This window comes from Cimex lectularius, unplaced genomic scaffold, assembly GCF_000648675.2.
Source record: "Cimex lectularius strain Harlan isolate CLEC.00 unplaced genomic scaffold, Clec_2.1 scaffold2, whole genome shotgun sequence".
Classification (NCBI taxonomy): Eukaryota; Metazoa; Arthropoda; class Insecta; order Hemiptera; family Cimicidae; genus Cimex; species Cimex lectularius.
Window position 1 is genome coordinate 5,683,434 of NW_019394219.1, and position 16,383 is coordinate 5,699,816.

At 36.8% G+C, this 16,383-nt stretch overlaps 1 protein-coding gene across 2 annotated transcripts in view; it reads left to right on the forward strand.

Annotated features, from left to right (window-relative positions):
• Positions 1 to 16,383, forward strand: part of LOC106666746 (dedicator of cytokinesis protein 9) — a 28,940-nt gene that overhangs the window by 10,564 nt on the left and 1,993 nt on the right. Inside the window, exons 9-34 of one of the 2 annotated variants that reach the window (XM_024230285.1) lie at positions 7 to 330; positions 391 to 557; positions 2,575 to 2,736; positions 2,896 to 2,975; positions 3,317 to 3,558; positions 3,629 to 3,870; positions 3,926 to 4,013; positions 4,084 to 4,266; positions 4,384 to 4,569; positions 4,625 to 4,816; positions 4,916 to 5,062; positions 5,122 to 5,481; positions 5,541 to 5,781; positions 5,944 to 6,085; positions 6,165 to 6,344; positions 6,415 to 6,674; positions 8,273 to 8,539; positions 8,596 to 8,756; positions 12,054 to 12,174; positions 12,353 to 12,561; positions 12,619 to 12,760; positions 13,431 to 13,687; positions 13,752 to 13,898; positions 13,977 to 14,187; positions 14,251 to 14,423; positions 14,505 to 14,623. In XM_024230285.1, the coding sequence (XP_024086053.1) occupies positions 7 to 330; positions 391 to 557; positions 2,575 to 2,736; positions 2,896 to 2,975; positions 3,317 to 3,558; positions 3,629 to 3,870; positions 3,926 to 4,013; positions 4,084 to 4,266; positions 4,384 to 4,569; positions 4,625 to 4,816; positions 4,916 to 5,062; positions 5,122 to 5,481; positions 5,541 to 5,781; positions 5,944 to 6,085; positions 6,165 to 6,344; positions 6,415 to 6,674; positions 8,273 to 8,539; positions 8,596 to 8,756; positions 12,054 to 12,174; positions 12,353 to 12,561; positions 12,619 to 12,760; positions 13,431 to 13,687; positions 13,752 to 13,898; positions 13,977 to 14,187; positions 14,251 to 14,423; positions 14,505 to 14,623 (5,003 nt within the window). Of the gene's footprint in view, positions 1 to 6; positions 331 to 390; positions 558 to 2,574; positions 2,737 to 2,895; positions 2,976 to 3,316; positions 3,559 to 3,628; positions 3,871 to 3,925; positions 4,014 to 4,083; positions 4,267 to 4,383; positions 4,570 to 4,624; positions 4,817 to 4,915; positions 5,063 to 5,121; positions 5,482 to 5,540; positions 5,782 to 5,940; positions 6,086 to 6,164; positions 6,345 to 6,414; positions 6,675 to 8,272; positions 8,540 to 8,595; positions 8,757 to 12,053; positions 12,175 to 12,352; positions 12,562 to 12,618; positions 12,761 to 13,430; positions 13,688 to 13,751; positions 13,899 to 13,976; positions 14,188 to 14,250; positions 14,424 to 14,504; positions 14,624 to 16,383 lie in introns of both variants that reach the window. The other variant, XM_014394145.2, reaches the window with a different exon arrangement.

The window sequence follows — 16,383 nt, forward strand, 5'->3', positions numbered from 1 at the left end:
TTTCAGCATACCAAAGTTGCGAATCCCAACGAAGTGGCCGAACCATTTCGTGAACACTTTGGGCAAAGGATCCTCGTAAAGTGTCTCAATCTGAGGTTCCGCCTCCAGGCTGCTATCACTTCCGAAAAAGACGCGTACTTTCAGATCGAACCGTATTTTTTAGTCATAAGCTTGTTTGATGTGCGTGAGGGGCGCAAGCTCACCGAGGACTTCCATTGGGAGGTATCCTGTGATGCCGTCACAGGGATGATTCTGCCTCCCGACGGACCCACATTACCGGTTGGAATGCCTGACGGCAATCTCGACAACTGGCTCGATAACCCAACACAGGTGCGTTGTTCAAAATAAAACATTTTTGTATGTACTCATTTGAATATTTTGATTTTGTAGGCTATTTTCAGCGTAAGTAACGTTCACTCCGAGATTTATATTGTTGTGAGAATAGAAAAAATCCTTCAGGGAAGTATAGCCCAAGCAGCAGAACCATACATGAGGACGGCGAAAGACCCAAAACTTGGCTTCAAAGTTCATAAAACTATTCAAACATCTGCCCAAAGGTATACATTTTTGTACTTTTTATTGTTTTGTATTTGAGGTTGGTGCAAATTTATGCAGGTTTTGAAAATTTTTTTATTTTCGCAGGTGCTTGTCATGTAAACAAAGATAAATCCACAATTCTAATTTATGGATTATAATAAATATTTTTAACTGTTACATTTTATACAAAACATTTTAGTTTATATTGAATTTGATAAGATTGAAGACCTACAAAATTAAATGTCTCCAAACGAGATTTTTGTTGAATTTTTTGTATGAATTTAAACTTGGGCAAAATCATACAATTTGGGGGGAGGGACACATTAGTGAATGTACGGTGCAGCGATGGTTTCAGAGATTTCGTCTTGGAGATTTCGATCTCGAAGACAGGCAGGGTCGCGGTAGGCCTTCCGTTGACGACGACCAACTCAAAACGCTGATTGAAGAAAATTCACATAAGACAACATGGGGAATTGCGGAAGAGCTTAGTGTTGACTACTTAACCGTTGTTCGCCATCTGGAGCAAATTGGTCAAGTAAAGAAGCTCGACAAGTGGGTACTAAGAACTAACAAAGCCCAAAGAAATTGACGCTTTGAAATTTGCACGTCTCTTCTGTTGCGCCACCAAAAACCATTTCTTGATCGAATCATCACGTGCAATGAGAAAAGGATTCTGTACGATAACAGGAGCTGTACAGGTCAGTGGTTGGACGAGTGCTAAAACACTTCCTGAAAATAAATCTGCTCCCAAAAAAGGTTATGGTGACTGGTGGTGTACTTTTGGAGGTTGTTCACTATAATGTCCTGAATTACGGTGAAACTATCCGAGCAGAAAAATATTGCCAAGAAATTGACAAAATATATGGAAACTACAACATCTTTGTCTAGCATTGGTAAAACTATGGGGCCAATTCTTCATGATAACACCAGGCCACATGTCACAATGCCAACCTTACAGAAACTTACGGAATTATGATATGAAACCTTACCACACCTATATTCACCTGACTTCTTACAGACTTTTTTGGGCATTTTGATCACTTCTTGAGGGATAAAATTTTTAGAGAAAGCAATGAAGCGGAAAACACCTTTCATGACTTTATTGTGAGTCAAGATAAAAAAATTTATGTCAGCAGAATAAAAACGCTTATTACTCGTTGGCAAAGAAGGATAGATTGTGTTGGAAAATATTTCAAATAAATTTTCTTTGCTTTCTTCAAATTAAAAATAGTTTTGAAAGCCTTTTCAAAACCTGTATTATTTTTTGCATCAGCCCAATATTTTCTTGTAGGATTATGTTAGTACTTAATTTAAGTTGGATATTTTACCTGTTATGTCTAATAAACTGAGGAACTTCGTTCCGGAACCTTTTATAGAAACTGTTCAAAAATGTTTCAAAAGAGTCCTGATATTCCCTGTATTGGGGATGTTTCTGAAACTGTTTTATTTTTCTTCTATTTTTCCAAATCAATGGAATATTAATAGTTATAATGAAGTGGTGAAAAATTTAAAATGTAGGAGATTCGAGTGGACCTCTTAACGTCAGAGAAGGCTGTGTTTCTGGCATCAAAAAGGTTTCTTTCCTGATATATTTTGCTTTTGTTTTTTCCTTCTTAATCAGTTAAAATAAAAGTACATAATACATACAACTGTTGTTGGTAGAACTAAGTAGTCATAGGAGGGCAGAACGTCCACCAGGAGTCCACATTGGGTGTTGTGGAGAAGGGTCAAACCATTTTACTCTACATTGTTCTTAATTATCTTATTATTAAATGCCACTGGCTCTACAGGGATTCAAACCTAGAACCGCTAACATGGTTATATATAAATACAAGTCAGACGCTCTAACCACTGAGCCACTGTGGTTCTCTTGTTAGAGACTGGTGATGGACATTTCAAACAGAAGATAATTATTACCTTCACTTTACCATATCTCTTTGTCATTCCAAAATTTTCAATTTTAAAATGTTCATTTATTATAGTTTTGTGTAACAAGTTTCATCTTGTGGGCGTTTTGAAAATTTTCCCCTTTTACAGGCTTGGCAAGTACAGAATGCCATTTGGCTGGACGGCCCGGCCGCTCTTCAGGCTTTACAGCAACGAACCCGATACGGTATCTGACTTCAGTGCCATTTACAGACAGGAGCCTGGCAAGCTTAAAGACGAGGAGCTCATCAAAACACTTGCCGAGTTCAGAAAGTGAGCTACTTTTTATTAAAATAATATAATGATAATGAAATTGCACTCGTTGCTTTTAAACGATTAGATGCATTTTTTAATTGTAATTTTTAGTGGTTGAATAAGTCATAATATTATGCTGTATTGTACAATAAATAAACAAATGTCATTTTGTAATAGACCAGACAAACTTGGTAAATTACCAGTGATACCCGGATGGCTGCAGATCAAGGTCGAGCTTTTAAACGACATTCCACAGAGTGTGTATTTAATATTTTATTATAATAACAATTATATTTATAATAATGGGAATTAAATTTTTTAATTGAATCATAGGCTTTATTAATGGATGAGTAGAGAAAGTTTAGTTTTTAATATGCATGCATTGAGGGTTGAAATGACCTAGGTGTCGATAATTGAGCCTAACTTCGGTGGGCAAAATGGAATAGATTAAGGTCTAATCCTGAACTGCCAAAACCGAAGTAGGTGATTCTCAGTGGCCTGTGAAAAATCTAATTTTAATTTCAATATTGCTTTATTTTATCATTTTTTAGATGAGGGGGAAATATTTTAGTACATTTCTATTTTGTGAATTTTTCAGACACACTCACAAGTGGCCTTAACCCCTTGAAGCCATTCCCACTTCCGCCAAGTTCCGAGCCAACCCTTGAAGTAGCCGAGTTGGCGCCAAAAATTTATCCTTATACTTATTTTTACAACCACCTGTACATTTACCCTCAGTCGCTCTTGTTCGACACACAGAAGAGCTTCAACAGAGCACGCAACATTGCATGTGTGGTTCAAATTAAAGATTCAGATTCAATTACGTCCCAACCGATTCCTGTAATTTTTTTTCTTTTGGTACTTATTATTTTGAAAATTTTAGTTATAATTTAATTTGTGGTGGTTATAGTGCATTTACGGGAGGAGGAAACAAGGAGAGTTCGTAAGCTGGGATAGTTGTTGCATTCTGCATCATAACACGACTCCGTCTTGGTACGATGAAATTAAAATTCGTCTTCCAACGTGTATTTTACCTTCGCATCATATCCTTTTCACGTTCTACCACATATCTGTCGAAGGCTCGAAGAAAAAAGACACAGGGCTTGAAACGCCCGTAGGATACGTTTGGGTCCCTCTACTAAATAAAAATAGGTATTGTATTTCTGATAGTCGGAATGAGCCAATTTTTGAACTTTAATGTTTTAAGGTTGAATTTGGATGAACAAACATTGCCAGTTGCTGCGAACTTACCCCCTGGATATTTATCGGTGCAGCCTTTAGGTTTAGGAAAAGGGGTAATTTTTTTTCTTCGACAGAACTGGCCAAATCGAAAAATTAATGATCCAATTAATCCAATTTTAATAGTTTTCTGGTCCTGAAGTGGTATGGATTGATGGGCAAAGGTCACTCTTTACTGTCAGCTTCAGCCTCCTCTCCACTGTCCACACAATGGATCAGCACCTTCACAACCTTTTTTCACACGCTGAAAAACTACATTCGCCCAAGACTGTCCCACCACCTGATATTGAAACATGCAAAATATTAAAGGTAATTGTTTTTATATAATATGGTCATTTCTCATTGGAAAAGCTAAACATGTTGATCCAAACTAAATCATCATGCTGCAGACTTCAATATCTCATGATTTTAATGTTAAATTGATAGGCCACTCATGCTGTACAACTTAACTCAGCAATAGCTTTCCTTCCGACTGTTTTGAACCAGCTGTTTTCCCTCCTTGTAAAGTCTCCAAGTCACGATGTCGCTACAAACATCATCAGGCTTTTAATTCACATCGTTTCAATGGTTCATGGGTCTGACAGAAGCGAGACGCTTAACACTTATGTCAAGGTGTGTTGTGATTGATTTTTTACCATTATAGTAGAGCTTAAATTTTCGTTTTCAGTTTGTCTTTGTCGGCGAATCATCAAACGGACGTACAGTTCACGAAGAGCTTGCAAATCATCTTCCATCCCTCCTCTACCAAAATAACACTGATTTTCTAATTGTAAATAAATTCTTATCACATTCCGGATTTTTTTTCCAAGTTATGGTAAAATCTATGGCTCAACATTTACTCAACACTGGTAGAATCAAGGTACATAATAAATGCAAAATATTTCATGTAGTCGTGTTTTTTATTTGATTGTGCTATGTGAAAATGTATTGTTATGTGAAATTTATATTCTTTTCTTAGATGCATCGTCATGAGAGATTTCAGGCTGAATTTTTAAGCAAAATCGAAAACCTTCTAAATGTTTTGAATCCTTACTTATTGTCAAAATATCGTGAAATGCCGCAAGAGACGAAGCAGTTAAATACCAGCATTGCAAATTTTCTTAAGGTACTGCCTTCATTGTTCAATAATTAAGAGCATCATTAAAATAAATTTTCTTTACTCAGAGGTGTCTGAGTTTTCTCGACCGGGGATTTGTTCTGAAGTTGATCGCCTGGTACGTCTCGACGTTCAGCGGTGAAGCCAGGATCTTGCACGACCTCAAATACACCTTCATCAATATAATTTGCTCGCATGAACATTACGTCGCTTTCAATTTGCCCTTGCTACGGATCAAGGGGCGAAACAACGACGGCTGTGATTATTGGCTTTCAGAGGAATTCTGCAAGCAGCACTACCTCGCCGGCCTTCTCCTACTTGAGACAAAATCAGCCCTCAATCAGGAATCGACCATCCGGCATGCCTCCATCACAACCCTCAGAGACCTACTCGCTAAACACGAACTCGACGACAGATACCAGTCAAAAGTAATTTTTATTTTAAATTTACCCATTAACTTAATTTTTTTATCTTAATCTTCTTTCAGGGTCAACTCGCAAGGATAGCTGCTTTATATATTCCATGGCTGGGAATAGTCGTGGAGAACCTGCAAAGGTTGACGGACATAACTCAAACTGCTTCCCCTGGAGTTAGTTCGGCGGCAAGTTCGGTCATTTCGACCCCTAGCAAGCCTCCTCACAGGTTCACTTTCCATCAGGACAGCGTATCCCTCAGGACATCGCTAAACGTCCGGGACTCTACTTATTTAGCAGCCATCGCTGGGCCAGGTAAGAATTATTTATTTGTTTTTTAAACAAAGTAATTTGGTATAGCATCTCCATGTTTTATCAAAGATTTGGATGGGATGTTTGGTCAGTTAATCCAAACCTTTCATAAAACATCGGAAACACAGTCACTTAGTCATCAGTTATTTCTTTCTACTTTAGTAGTGGCCAATGGGACTGATGCTGGTTCAAAAATAAGTCTCGATTCCCAAGCATCAACTGTCTCCGGTGATGGGACGACTATTTCACAAGAAACAGCCATTCACCGAGAAGGGGAAAATATTATCGTCTCCACCAAACACGCTAGGTTTGGTTTTAATTTATTATTTGATGTTTAATTTATGTCATTTATTTTTAATTTTATGTTCATTTTCTTTCTTCTATAGATCTGTAAGCGGAACGCAGGCTACTCCAGTGTTAAAATGTGATAAGCTACTTCCTTCTGAAGTAAAAGATATCCTCATTTGTTTTCTTTTTGTACTGAAACACTTGTCACATGACCAGATAATATCATGGTGGCATAATTGCACTCAGGACGAGATATTAAGCTTTTTCAAGATAATTCAGTAAGTATTGACCGTCATACACAAAAAAAAACACAAAAAAAACATGGTATTTCAAATTTTATTTCTCCAGGATGTGCCTCCATGAGTTTAAATACACAGGAAGGAGACAGATTGCGAATGAAACGGAAAATTCATCAGCAGCCAGTATGAACCCAGTGGTGAACAGAAGGGCAGGGAGCAGATCGATGACACTCCCTGCTAGGATGCAGCCTCCAGATTTTACAAATGATGCAGAAAAGACGGGAAACAACACTCCTGTTACGAACAATTATCATCACCCTTTGCTCAGTGGGAGCAACAGCATTGGCAGAGAATCAGCACCATTGAGAGGTCTGTTTTAACTATAATATTTATTTACAAAATTTAAACTTATCATTATCACTATCGAAATGCTGGACAGTGTAAGTTGGACACTTTCAATATCAGCCGCAGTACACTCTCCATTCCTCTAATCAGTACTCTCTCTCTCTAACCCAAACTAATTTTTGCTGGGTAATTGGATTACGTAAAGTGGGGAATATACCCCACGCAGCGTGATGTGACCCTTGCTATCCGACTCCTTGTCTCATTTTGGTACAGTGTGCACATTTGATCGCTGTCAAGTGCATGCCACATACGTGCATGACACACAGCATGTATTGCAAATCTGTATCACAATCGCAACGCCTCTCTTGCTGTTAATACGTTATTATGAGCAAAACTATGTAATAAATAGTTAAATTTATTGTTTTAAATAAAGTAATTCTGGTGTTCTGATAAATTTTCTGCCTAACCATCTTAATAGAATAATTTTTATAAAAACTAAAAAAATTTTGATCTCGTTTAATTTGGTTTACATTTAAATAAGCATGTAATTAATATAATGACAAAATTACATATACATAGTTTGAAATAAACTACAAAAAATATGAGTGTCCAGTTCTGATGTTACACAAAACCGTATAATAAATTGTTACTTAAATTTTATGAACAAAACCATGTAATAAATTGTCAGTTAAATTCATTCTATCAATAAATGGTATTCTGGTGCTTTGATAAATTATTTTCCAAATCATTAAAATTAATTTTTTTAAATACAAACTCCTGAATTTTTGGTTTTGCTTAATTTGATTTATATTGCTTGCTCTCTTGGTGTCTCCCAATGTGTGTGTGTGTGTGTGCGCGTGCGTGCATGCGTGTGTGTGCGTGCGTGCATGCGCGGGTGTGTGTGTGTGTATGTGTGTGTGTGCACGCGCACGTGCTTGTGTGTGTGTGTGCACGCGCACGTGCTTGTGTGTGTGTGTGTGTGTGTGTGTGTGTGTGTGTGTGTGTGCACGCGCACATGCTTGTGTGTGTGTGTGTGCACGCGCACGTGCTTGTGTGTGCGCGCACGTGTGTGTGTATGGCGTGTGCTTGTGCGTGCGTGGCCCAAAGAACGTTGACCAGCTAACGGACCAGGGGGGGGAGCATTGCCAGGCCCAGGTCTGGGGCTGAGAGACAGCGGCTTCCGATTTCTGACCTCCTTTAACTGTCATTATACCGCCATGATATCAATCCCCTCTTGCACCTAAACTTTTGAGGCCACTGATCTCTCTCTCTCTCTCTCTCTCTCTCTCTCTCTCTCTCTCTCTCTCTCTCTCGCTCTCTCTCTCTCATCTCGCTCATCTTTCTCTCTCCCTCCCTCCCTCCTCTTCAATTTTTTTTAGCAATTTGTTTTTGTTGTACTGGAATGTTCATATTTGGGAAAGAGCGCTATAGTTACTATGCTACAATCTATTATTGTAAATAGTAGTGAATGTCAAATAAATGAATTAAGAAAGCTAAAGCCAACAGATAATCAATATAAAAAGTACAAACACTTATTAGCAAACCAAAATGATAGAAAACAACTAAACTAAAAATACTTTTTTTAAAATTATTAATTTGTGTTTTGTGATTAAACTTTTCAGATAGTGAATCCTCTTCATTATACCAGGCACTTTTAGAAGCGAATTTAGCAACTGAGGTCGGCCTGACAGTTTTGGACACTCTCGGCCTTTATTGCCTCCACTTCAGGGACATTTTGATGTCTGACGGTGGCGACAATCCAGTTATGTCTTCACTTTTCAACCTCTATTTGTCCTTTTTACAAGTAGGACAGTCAGAAACACTTTTCAGGCATGTGTTCGCCGCACTCAGAGCTTTTATCAACAATTTCTCCAAACCGTTGTTTCAAGGTAAACCTGCCAAGTTGAGAGTGTGTGTAAGTCGTTAAATTGTCCATTTTTAATAGGCAACGCTACTCTCTGCGGCCAACTCTGTTTGGAACTGCTCAGATGCTGCAACAGCCGTTTGTCAGCTATACGGCAAGAATCTTGTGCCATTCTTTACCTCTTGATGAGGAGCAACTTTGAATTCTCTTCTAGAAAAGGCTTAACGAGGGTGCACTTGCAGGTCAGTACTTTTTTTTTAAACTAAATTAAAGTTTAAGAATAAAAACAATTGCACAGGATGAATCAGACAAATTTTGGTCAATTTTTTTTAAACCATCATTATGAAACCTACCTCAATTGGGATCATGTGTTTTTTTGCAAGTGATACACAGAACCAAGGAAAATGGTATAACAAAAATGGCCTCTGGTTAATCCGGGGTTATCCGAGACCTGGTAATGGAGCCCTCACAAAATGGACTAAATGGATTTGTTAATACTACTGTTGGTAGTGTATGTGATGTTTTAATTGACAACGTTTACCTTTATTTTAAACTTTAGACCAAGTTCTTTGAGCTTACATTAAATTCAATTTACTTGCTCTGTTTTATAGTGTATTCCCACTTTTGATGGATGTCTCGGTATACTCGACTGAATTTTGTTGTTGTCAAGAAAGCCAAATTTTAACGGTATAATATTACTTACTCTTGACTCAAAATGACAAAACGTGACATTCTGTCCAATGTCAAAAACAAAAAACAAAAAAACAGTAAAATAAATTATTTATTTATATAATACCCAAAAACAACATTTGAGGAATTTCACTTAGGATTACCCCTTAAATATTGTGAATCTACTCTGGTCCATAACTACTCCTCTCATGATAACCAAACAATGGTGAAAACAATTTTTTAAAATAAAATAGCAAAATTAATAAAATATTAATATCTTTCAAAAGTTATTGAAAAGCACATTATGTGAATTTTTGATACCTACGTTATGTACTGTATCTACTGGTACTACTTACTTTCAGGTGCTGTATTTTCTAATTTCAAGTTTAATTTTTATAAACAGCTGTATGACCAATTAATGTTGAGGTACTGATTTTAAAGTTAACATCACAGTACAATGAATTGTGTATGTTGAACTAACAAATTTGTATATTATTATTGTATTATATATTTAAAAAACAAAAAAATATTAATATTTATAAAAGAATAATTAATTGGAATAATTAATATGGTCAATTATGACTGCTAATGTTAATTATTCTTTTTATCTGAGGTCTTGCTTGAGACGAAAAAGTCAGTGTCACGAGCGGGATTTGAACCCATGGCCTTCGGCTAAATTATTAAATTCGGCCACTTGAGCTATTGTGACTTCAATCAGCCCGGACACCAACTCTTCATCTCAACCTACAACCTTTCGAATTTTTCATCAAGTGCTGTGTAATCAGGATTCGATTCTCAGTGATTTATGAAGTGAAAAATGGCAAAAAGAGGGAAAATTTGAAAGGTTGTGGGCTGAGATGGGAAGTTGGTGTCCGAGTGGATCGAAGTCACGATAGCTCAAGTAGTTAGAGCACCGGCTTATTGAGCCGAAGGTCGTGGGTTCGAATCCCGCTCATGACACTGACTTTTTTATCTCAATCAATACCTTACATAGAAAGAATAATTAATTGGAATATTAATATGGTCAATTATGACTGCTAAACCTCTCAGGTTTTTGAGCAATTAACTCTTCAATGTTTTTTCTGCAGTCTTCAGGTGAAATAAATTTTTTCTTATAAATAGAGATTTACTATAGCTTGGAATAAGCAAAAATCTGAGGGGGCAGTACTCAGACTAGCATCAAACATTAACAATTTCCGGCATGTCTATAAAGACTGATATCAGTCATTTTTGCTCAATTGCAGACTTGTCACTCCAATCGTGTACAGTAAACATTAGATTTAACAATTAATTAAGGTTTTTAGTTGAGATAAAAATGTCAATGGCACGAGCGGGATTCGAACCCACGATCTTCGGCTAGATACGTCGCTTCTCTACCACCTGAGCTATCGTGACCTCGATCCACTCGGACACTAACTTCCCATCTCAACCCCACCTTTTGAATTTTCCCTCCTTTTTGCCATTTTTCAANATCCCGCTCGTGCCATTGACTTTTTTATCTCAACTAAAAACCTTAATTAATTGTAATATATTAATTGGTCAAGCGGACCACGAAATTAGTGAATTTAAGGAATTAGATTTAACTGTTCTATTTTAATAGTGTTTCTAAGACAACTGATGAGGTATTCATTCTCTGTTCCTTTGATGCATATTTGATCAATTTGTCAATCTTTACATACTGCTTAGATTTTGGGTGGATTGTAGGAAGGAACCTCCTATTTCTATTAAACAAAGTATACACCAAGCTTGCAAGTATACCGCATACTAAACAGAAAGTCAAGCCTCAATGGTTAATTAACAAGGACATATTTAGGCCGATGCTATTAAAAGCGAGTGACACCTGGGGTTGTGGCCCTAACAAGATAACAGTGGATGCTCACTGGTCTGGTTCATTATAAATCTCCAACTACACTGGGAACTCGAGCATCAGTGAGGTGATCAGGGCTAAATTTATGAAATTCCATTAGGACACTTTAAACTGGAAAAGAGGAAGGTCAACAGGCTTAAGATATTCAGGGTTCCTGGACATGTCACGGTCACGGGCCAAGGAATCCTCAACAGAAGGAGACCCCGTAAGGGTGAAGAAACCCCCTCCAACTTAAAGGGTCTGAAGGATTGGGCGAATGAAGGCAGTTGCGCTCGGGACGTCTTAAAGGTTGAATCTTTAAAGTGAGAAAGAGGGAAAATCAGGCGAGAAAAATATTTGATTAGATAATATTGGTGTAGGGTTTATTCGGGCACTCTTGTAAAGTTGAGAGAATATATTTATTTGTTTGTTTTTGGTTTTCATTTAAATTATTTTATTTTTGTATCCCTTTCTGTTTCCATACCCGGAGATCAACATCTTGGGAAGAAAGGGTGTTATTACAATACTGTGATACATTTGTAGCAACAACCTATATAAATATGCTTGTGTAATATAGATCCTGCCCACGTAACAATATAAAAAAAAAATCTTCAGAAAATAAATATGCCAAAACGTTGTGCCATACAAATCGTATTTATATTTAAACACCCTACACAGTATTAAATTTTGGCCAAGATTAAAAACACCAAAGTCATTTTATGAGTATTTATTTAATAAAATTTGATAAATGATGTAAATGTTTCATTCGACATGTTTTCACCATATTTTTAAGCAGGATAGCGACTGCTTAAGTTAATTAACGAAAACACTTTACACCAATAATCCAAAAAAGTATAATTATTTCCTCATTAAACAATGATGCAAGATGCATGGGCTGAGTGATGATATCATATGTGGTTACTAGGCTGGTTTAAAAAATTAGACCAATTCTTTCAATCATCCCCTCTCCACCAACTGCTTCATTTATGAAGGAGTGACCATAATCTATTCTTTTTGTCTACAGGTGATAATATCAGTATCTCAGCTCTTGGGAAACATAGTCGGTCTCAACAATGCAAGATTTCAAGAGTCTTTGTCCCTCATTAACAGTTATGCTACAAGTGATAAAGTGATGAAAGGAACAGGTATGATACATTTTTTTGTGTGCCCTCTCCTACTTCCCTAGTTCCCACTTTAAAGGAAGCTTTTCATATTTAGTCACGCTGGGTGAAAGTCCTTCACGGATGACTAGTTCTTTCTTACCCGTTAAACTACCTACCTTGTCTTGCAGTTTAATAACAATAATAAATGTTTCAAAAATAGGGTTTCCAACTGAAGTGAAAGATCTCACTAAAAGGATCAGGACTGTCTTGATGGCAACAGCTCAAATGAAGGAGTTACACCATGAACCAGAAGTGCTCACAGACTTACAACACTCACTGGCCAATTCGTACGCTTCTACACCCGAGCTCAGGTTCACTTGGTTGCAGACAATGACACGAAACCATTCCAATCTTGCCAATTATTCTGAGGTATGTTGTTTTTAAAAGGTTCTGGGCTGTTTTTTTTATGGTTTAATTACATTTTAGGCTGCTTGTTGCCAACTGCACATTGCCGCCCTGATGGCTCAGTATTTAAAACTGAAAGGCGAACAGGACTGGGGCGCCGAAGCCTTCTCGCCAATATCAGCAAACATCATCAGAGATGAAACATCCTTGAAATTAGATTCAGGTATTTGTGACGATTTTATGTTAATTTTCTTTGTCAATTCAGCAAATTTAATTTCTCCATATATTAACTTAAAATACATTTATTATGTTTTTCTACTTTGACTTATGAAATGATTTGTTGGAAAGTAAATGAAAAATTGGCTTTTGGATAAAATATGTTGTATTCAAATTAAGTAAACTAATCTTGATAATTAGAACTTCGTTTAGTCAAATTCTTAATTAATTCATATATTAAAAATCAATTTTGAAAATATGGCAAAAAGAGTGAAAAATTCGAAGATTGTAGGTTGAGATAAGGAGTTGGTGTTCGAGTGGATCAAAGTCACAGTAGCTCAAGTGGTTACAGCAGCGGCGTATTGAGCTGTAAGTCTTGGGTTGAAGTCCCACTTGTGAAACTAACTTTTTCATTTCCATCAACACCTTAAACAAAAAGTATAATTAAATTGAAATTTATAATTAAATTGACAAATTCTCTGGAGCATGCCATTTAATTGAACAAGTCGAATTTGGTTACGTTGCTCTGGTTTTCGATTTTGGTTGTTACAGTAAAAAACAGACTTTTCTTGGGACAATCCAGTAGTACAAGTATTTTTTGTTAGAGATGTTTTAACTATTTTGTTATGTAACTTTTTAACAAAATTTAGTTTATTTTTAGTTTTTGTTTTTTCTAGGTGTACAAGATGTTCAATATACAGAGCAAGGTTTGGTCGAGCAACTTGAGGTGTGTGCTGAGCTTTTGGAAAAAGCTGAGAGGTACGAGTGTCTCTACTTCCTCTACAACTTGATCCTACCGATTTATCAGAGAAGGAGGGACTACACGTCAATGTCCAGGGCTTATTTCACCCTCTCACAAGCTATTGCCAAAATCAATGCCGTACAAGGAAAACGCCTTCTTGGTCGATATTATCGCGTTGTCTTTTACAATCAGGTGTGTTGCAATTATTTTAGCATTTTTTCCTCAATTGTTACAGTTTTTTTCTCAATATTTACAGGCATTTTTCGATAAAGAAAGTGGCGTGGAGTATATTTACAAAGAGCCGAAGTTGACATCGCTCTCAGAAATATCAGAAAGGCTCATGAACCAGTACTCTAACAAATTCGGTGCGGGGGCTGTGAAAATCATAATGGATTCTGCACCAGTAAGATGATTTTTTTTTTTTTTTGATGTGTGATTTCATGATATGTGATTATTGTACAATAATAAATTATTATTACAGGTAGTAGAAAGTGATCTTGACAACAAAATTGCATACATTCAAGTCACTAGTGTTGTGCCCTACTGGGAAAAAGCGGAGTTGGTCTCACGGCAAACAGATTTTGAGCAGAACCACAACGTTGACCAATTCATGTACGAAACACCTTTCACAAAAGAAGGCAAACCTCGAGGCACCCCAGCAGAACAACATAAACGACGAACAATCTTAACAAGTAAACAGTTGTACAATTATCTAAACAATTTTGTATTAACTACTTTTTCAAATTATTTTCTAGCGGATTATGTTTTCCCTTATGTTAAGAAAAGACTGAAAGTCGTCAAAAGAGTCGAATACGATTTGTCACCTATTGAAGTCGCTTTGGACGAAATGCACCAGAGGGTGGCAGAACTCGAAGAAGTCGTCTTTACAAAGCCGCCTGATGTCAAAAAACTTCAACTTAAACTTCAAGTAATTTATTTATATAATTTTTTTTCTATCATCAATCAATGGCAAGTGATAAACACAATTCTTTTAATGTGCTTGTTTTAGGGCAGTGTATGTGTTCAGGTCAATGCAGGACCACTTGCATATGCAAATGCATTTTTAGACCCAGATAACTTGCACAATTATCCAGAAGAAAAAGTTGAAGAATTAAAGGATATTTTCAGGTATTTATAAATTATGGCTAATCAAATGTTTATATAAATCTTGAACGTCTTCAGCCAACCATAATATTAAAAAAGTATTGGGTAATAGAATGAGTCTGTTGTGATTTTTTTTGGTAAATTCAAAGAAAAATTTAAGTACATACTTGTAAACCTCCTAGAACTTCTCATGTATTTGAGCAATTTTGTAGCAGTCTAAGCTGTTTTTTTTCCCCTTTGTGGTAATGAAAAACCATTAAGCAATTAAGGTTTATGATGCACGTAGTGGTTTTGACTGAAGTGTTTAACACGGCAGTCCCCCCCCCCCTGCAGCTGACAGGCACTGCAATTTCACTAGCGGTTGTTGTGTTGGTTTCACCATTCCACCAGTTGATGCCGACTAGTTTAGTACATGTCGTTTTCCAATATTGACAAATATAGTGTATAATATATTCCATTAATGAAATGGACAAAGAACAAGTACTTCTGCTGCCCCTGCTGTTATTACCAATGGAAAAAAAGAACGCAAAACAGTGGAATATGGTATTTCAGTTTTTTTAATTAAAAAAAGTAATAATACCTGTGGCTTGCCTGTGTCTGTGCACAGAAAAAATATCTTTTAATTCCCTAATTTCGGGGTCCGCTTGACCAATTAATACATTACAATTAATTAAGGTTTTTTTTTAGTTGAGATGAAAAAAAGTTAATGGCACGTGCGGGATTCGAACCCACGATCTTCGGCTAGATACGCCACTGCTCTACCACTTGAGCTATCGTGACCTCGATCCACTCGGACATCAACTTCCCATCTCAACCCCACCTTATGAGTTTTCCCTCATTAATACATTACAATTAATTAAGGTTTTTTTTAGTTGAGATGAAAAAAAGTTAATGGCACGAGCAGGATTCGAACCCACGATCTTGGGCTAGATACACCGCTGCTCTACCACTTGAGCTATCATGACCTCGATCCACTCGGACATCAACTTCCCATCTCACACCTTTTGAATTTTCCCTCCTTTTTGCCATTTTTCAAATGTCGTGTAATTGGATTGGATCTCGGTGACAAATGAAATGGCCAAGGAGAGCATTAGTGAAGTATACTTCATTTTAAATCATTAAATTCACTAATTTCGTGGTCCGCTTGACCAATTGGCAAAAAGGAGGGAAAATTCAAAAAGGTGGGGTTGAGATGGGAAGTTGATGTCCGAGTGGATCGAGGTCACGATAGCTCAAGTGGTAGAGCAGCGGCGTATCTAGCCGAAGATCGTGGGTTCGAATCCCGCTCATGCCATTAACTTTTTTTCATCTCAACTAAAAAAAAACCTTAATTAATTTTAGTTTTAATGTTTAGCTTGTAATTTTATAATTTATTTATTTATAGTAATAAATAATAAACTTTGGTGAGGATGACGTTAGCCAGTTGGAAGCGGCCAAGTGATGGTTGCCTTGGGTCTCGAAAGTTGGCAGTTCTAGTTCAAACTCTGTTACTTATTCTTTCTCCTTTCACTTTCAGTTTCATTTTTTCTCCTCTCCTTTCTTTAGGATTTTTCCTTCTATTTTTTTTTTAAATACTGGTTTTGGTATTTATCCTTCTCCAGAAACACTGTGTGGCTCTCATCTAAATTCTTCCCACTCACTATCTTTTTCCTTCGCCCACCTCCATCTCCACTGAATGATAGGACAAACTGTGGTCGGCTGGACTTAAAAACAGATGGTTACGCGTAATTGGAAGCAAAACAGACGTGTGGCATGGATGATGGAATACTACGCTTTCAACGCTT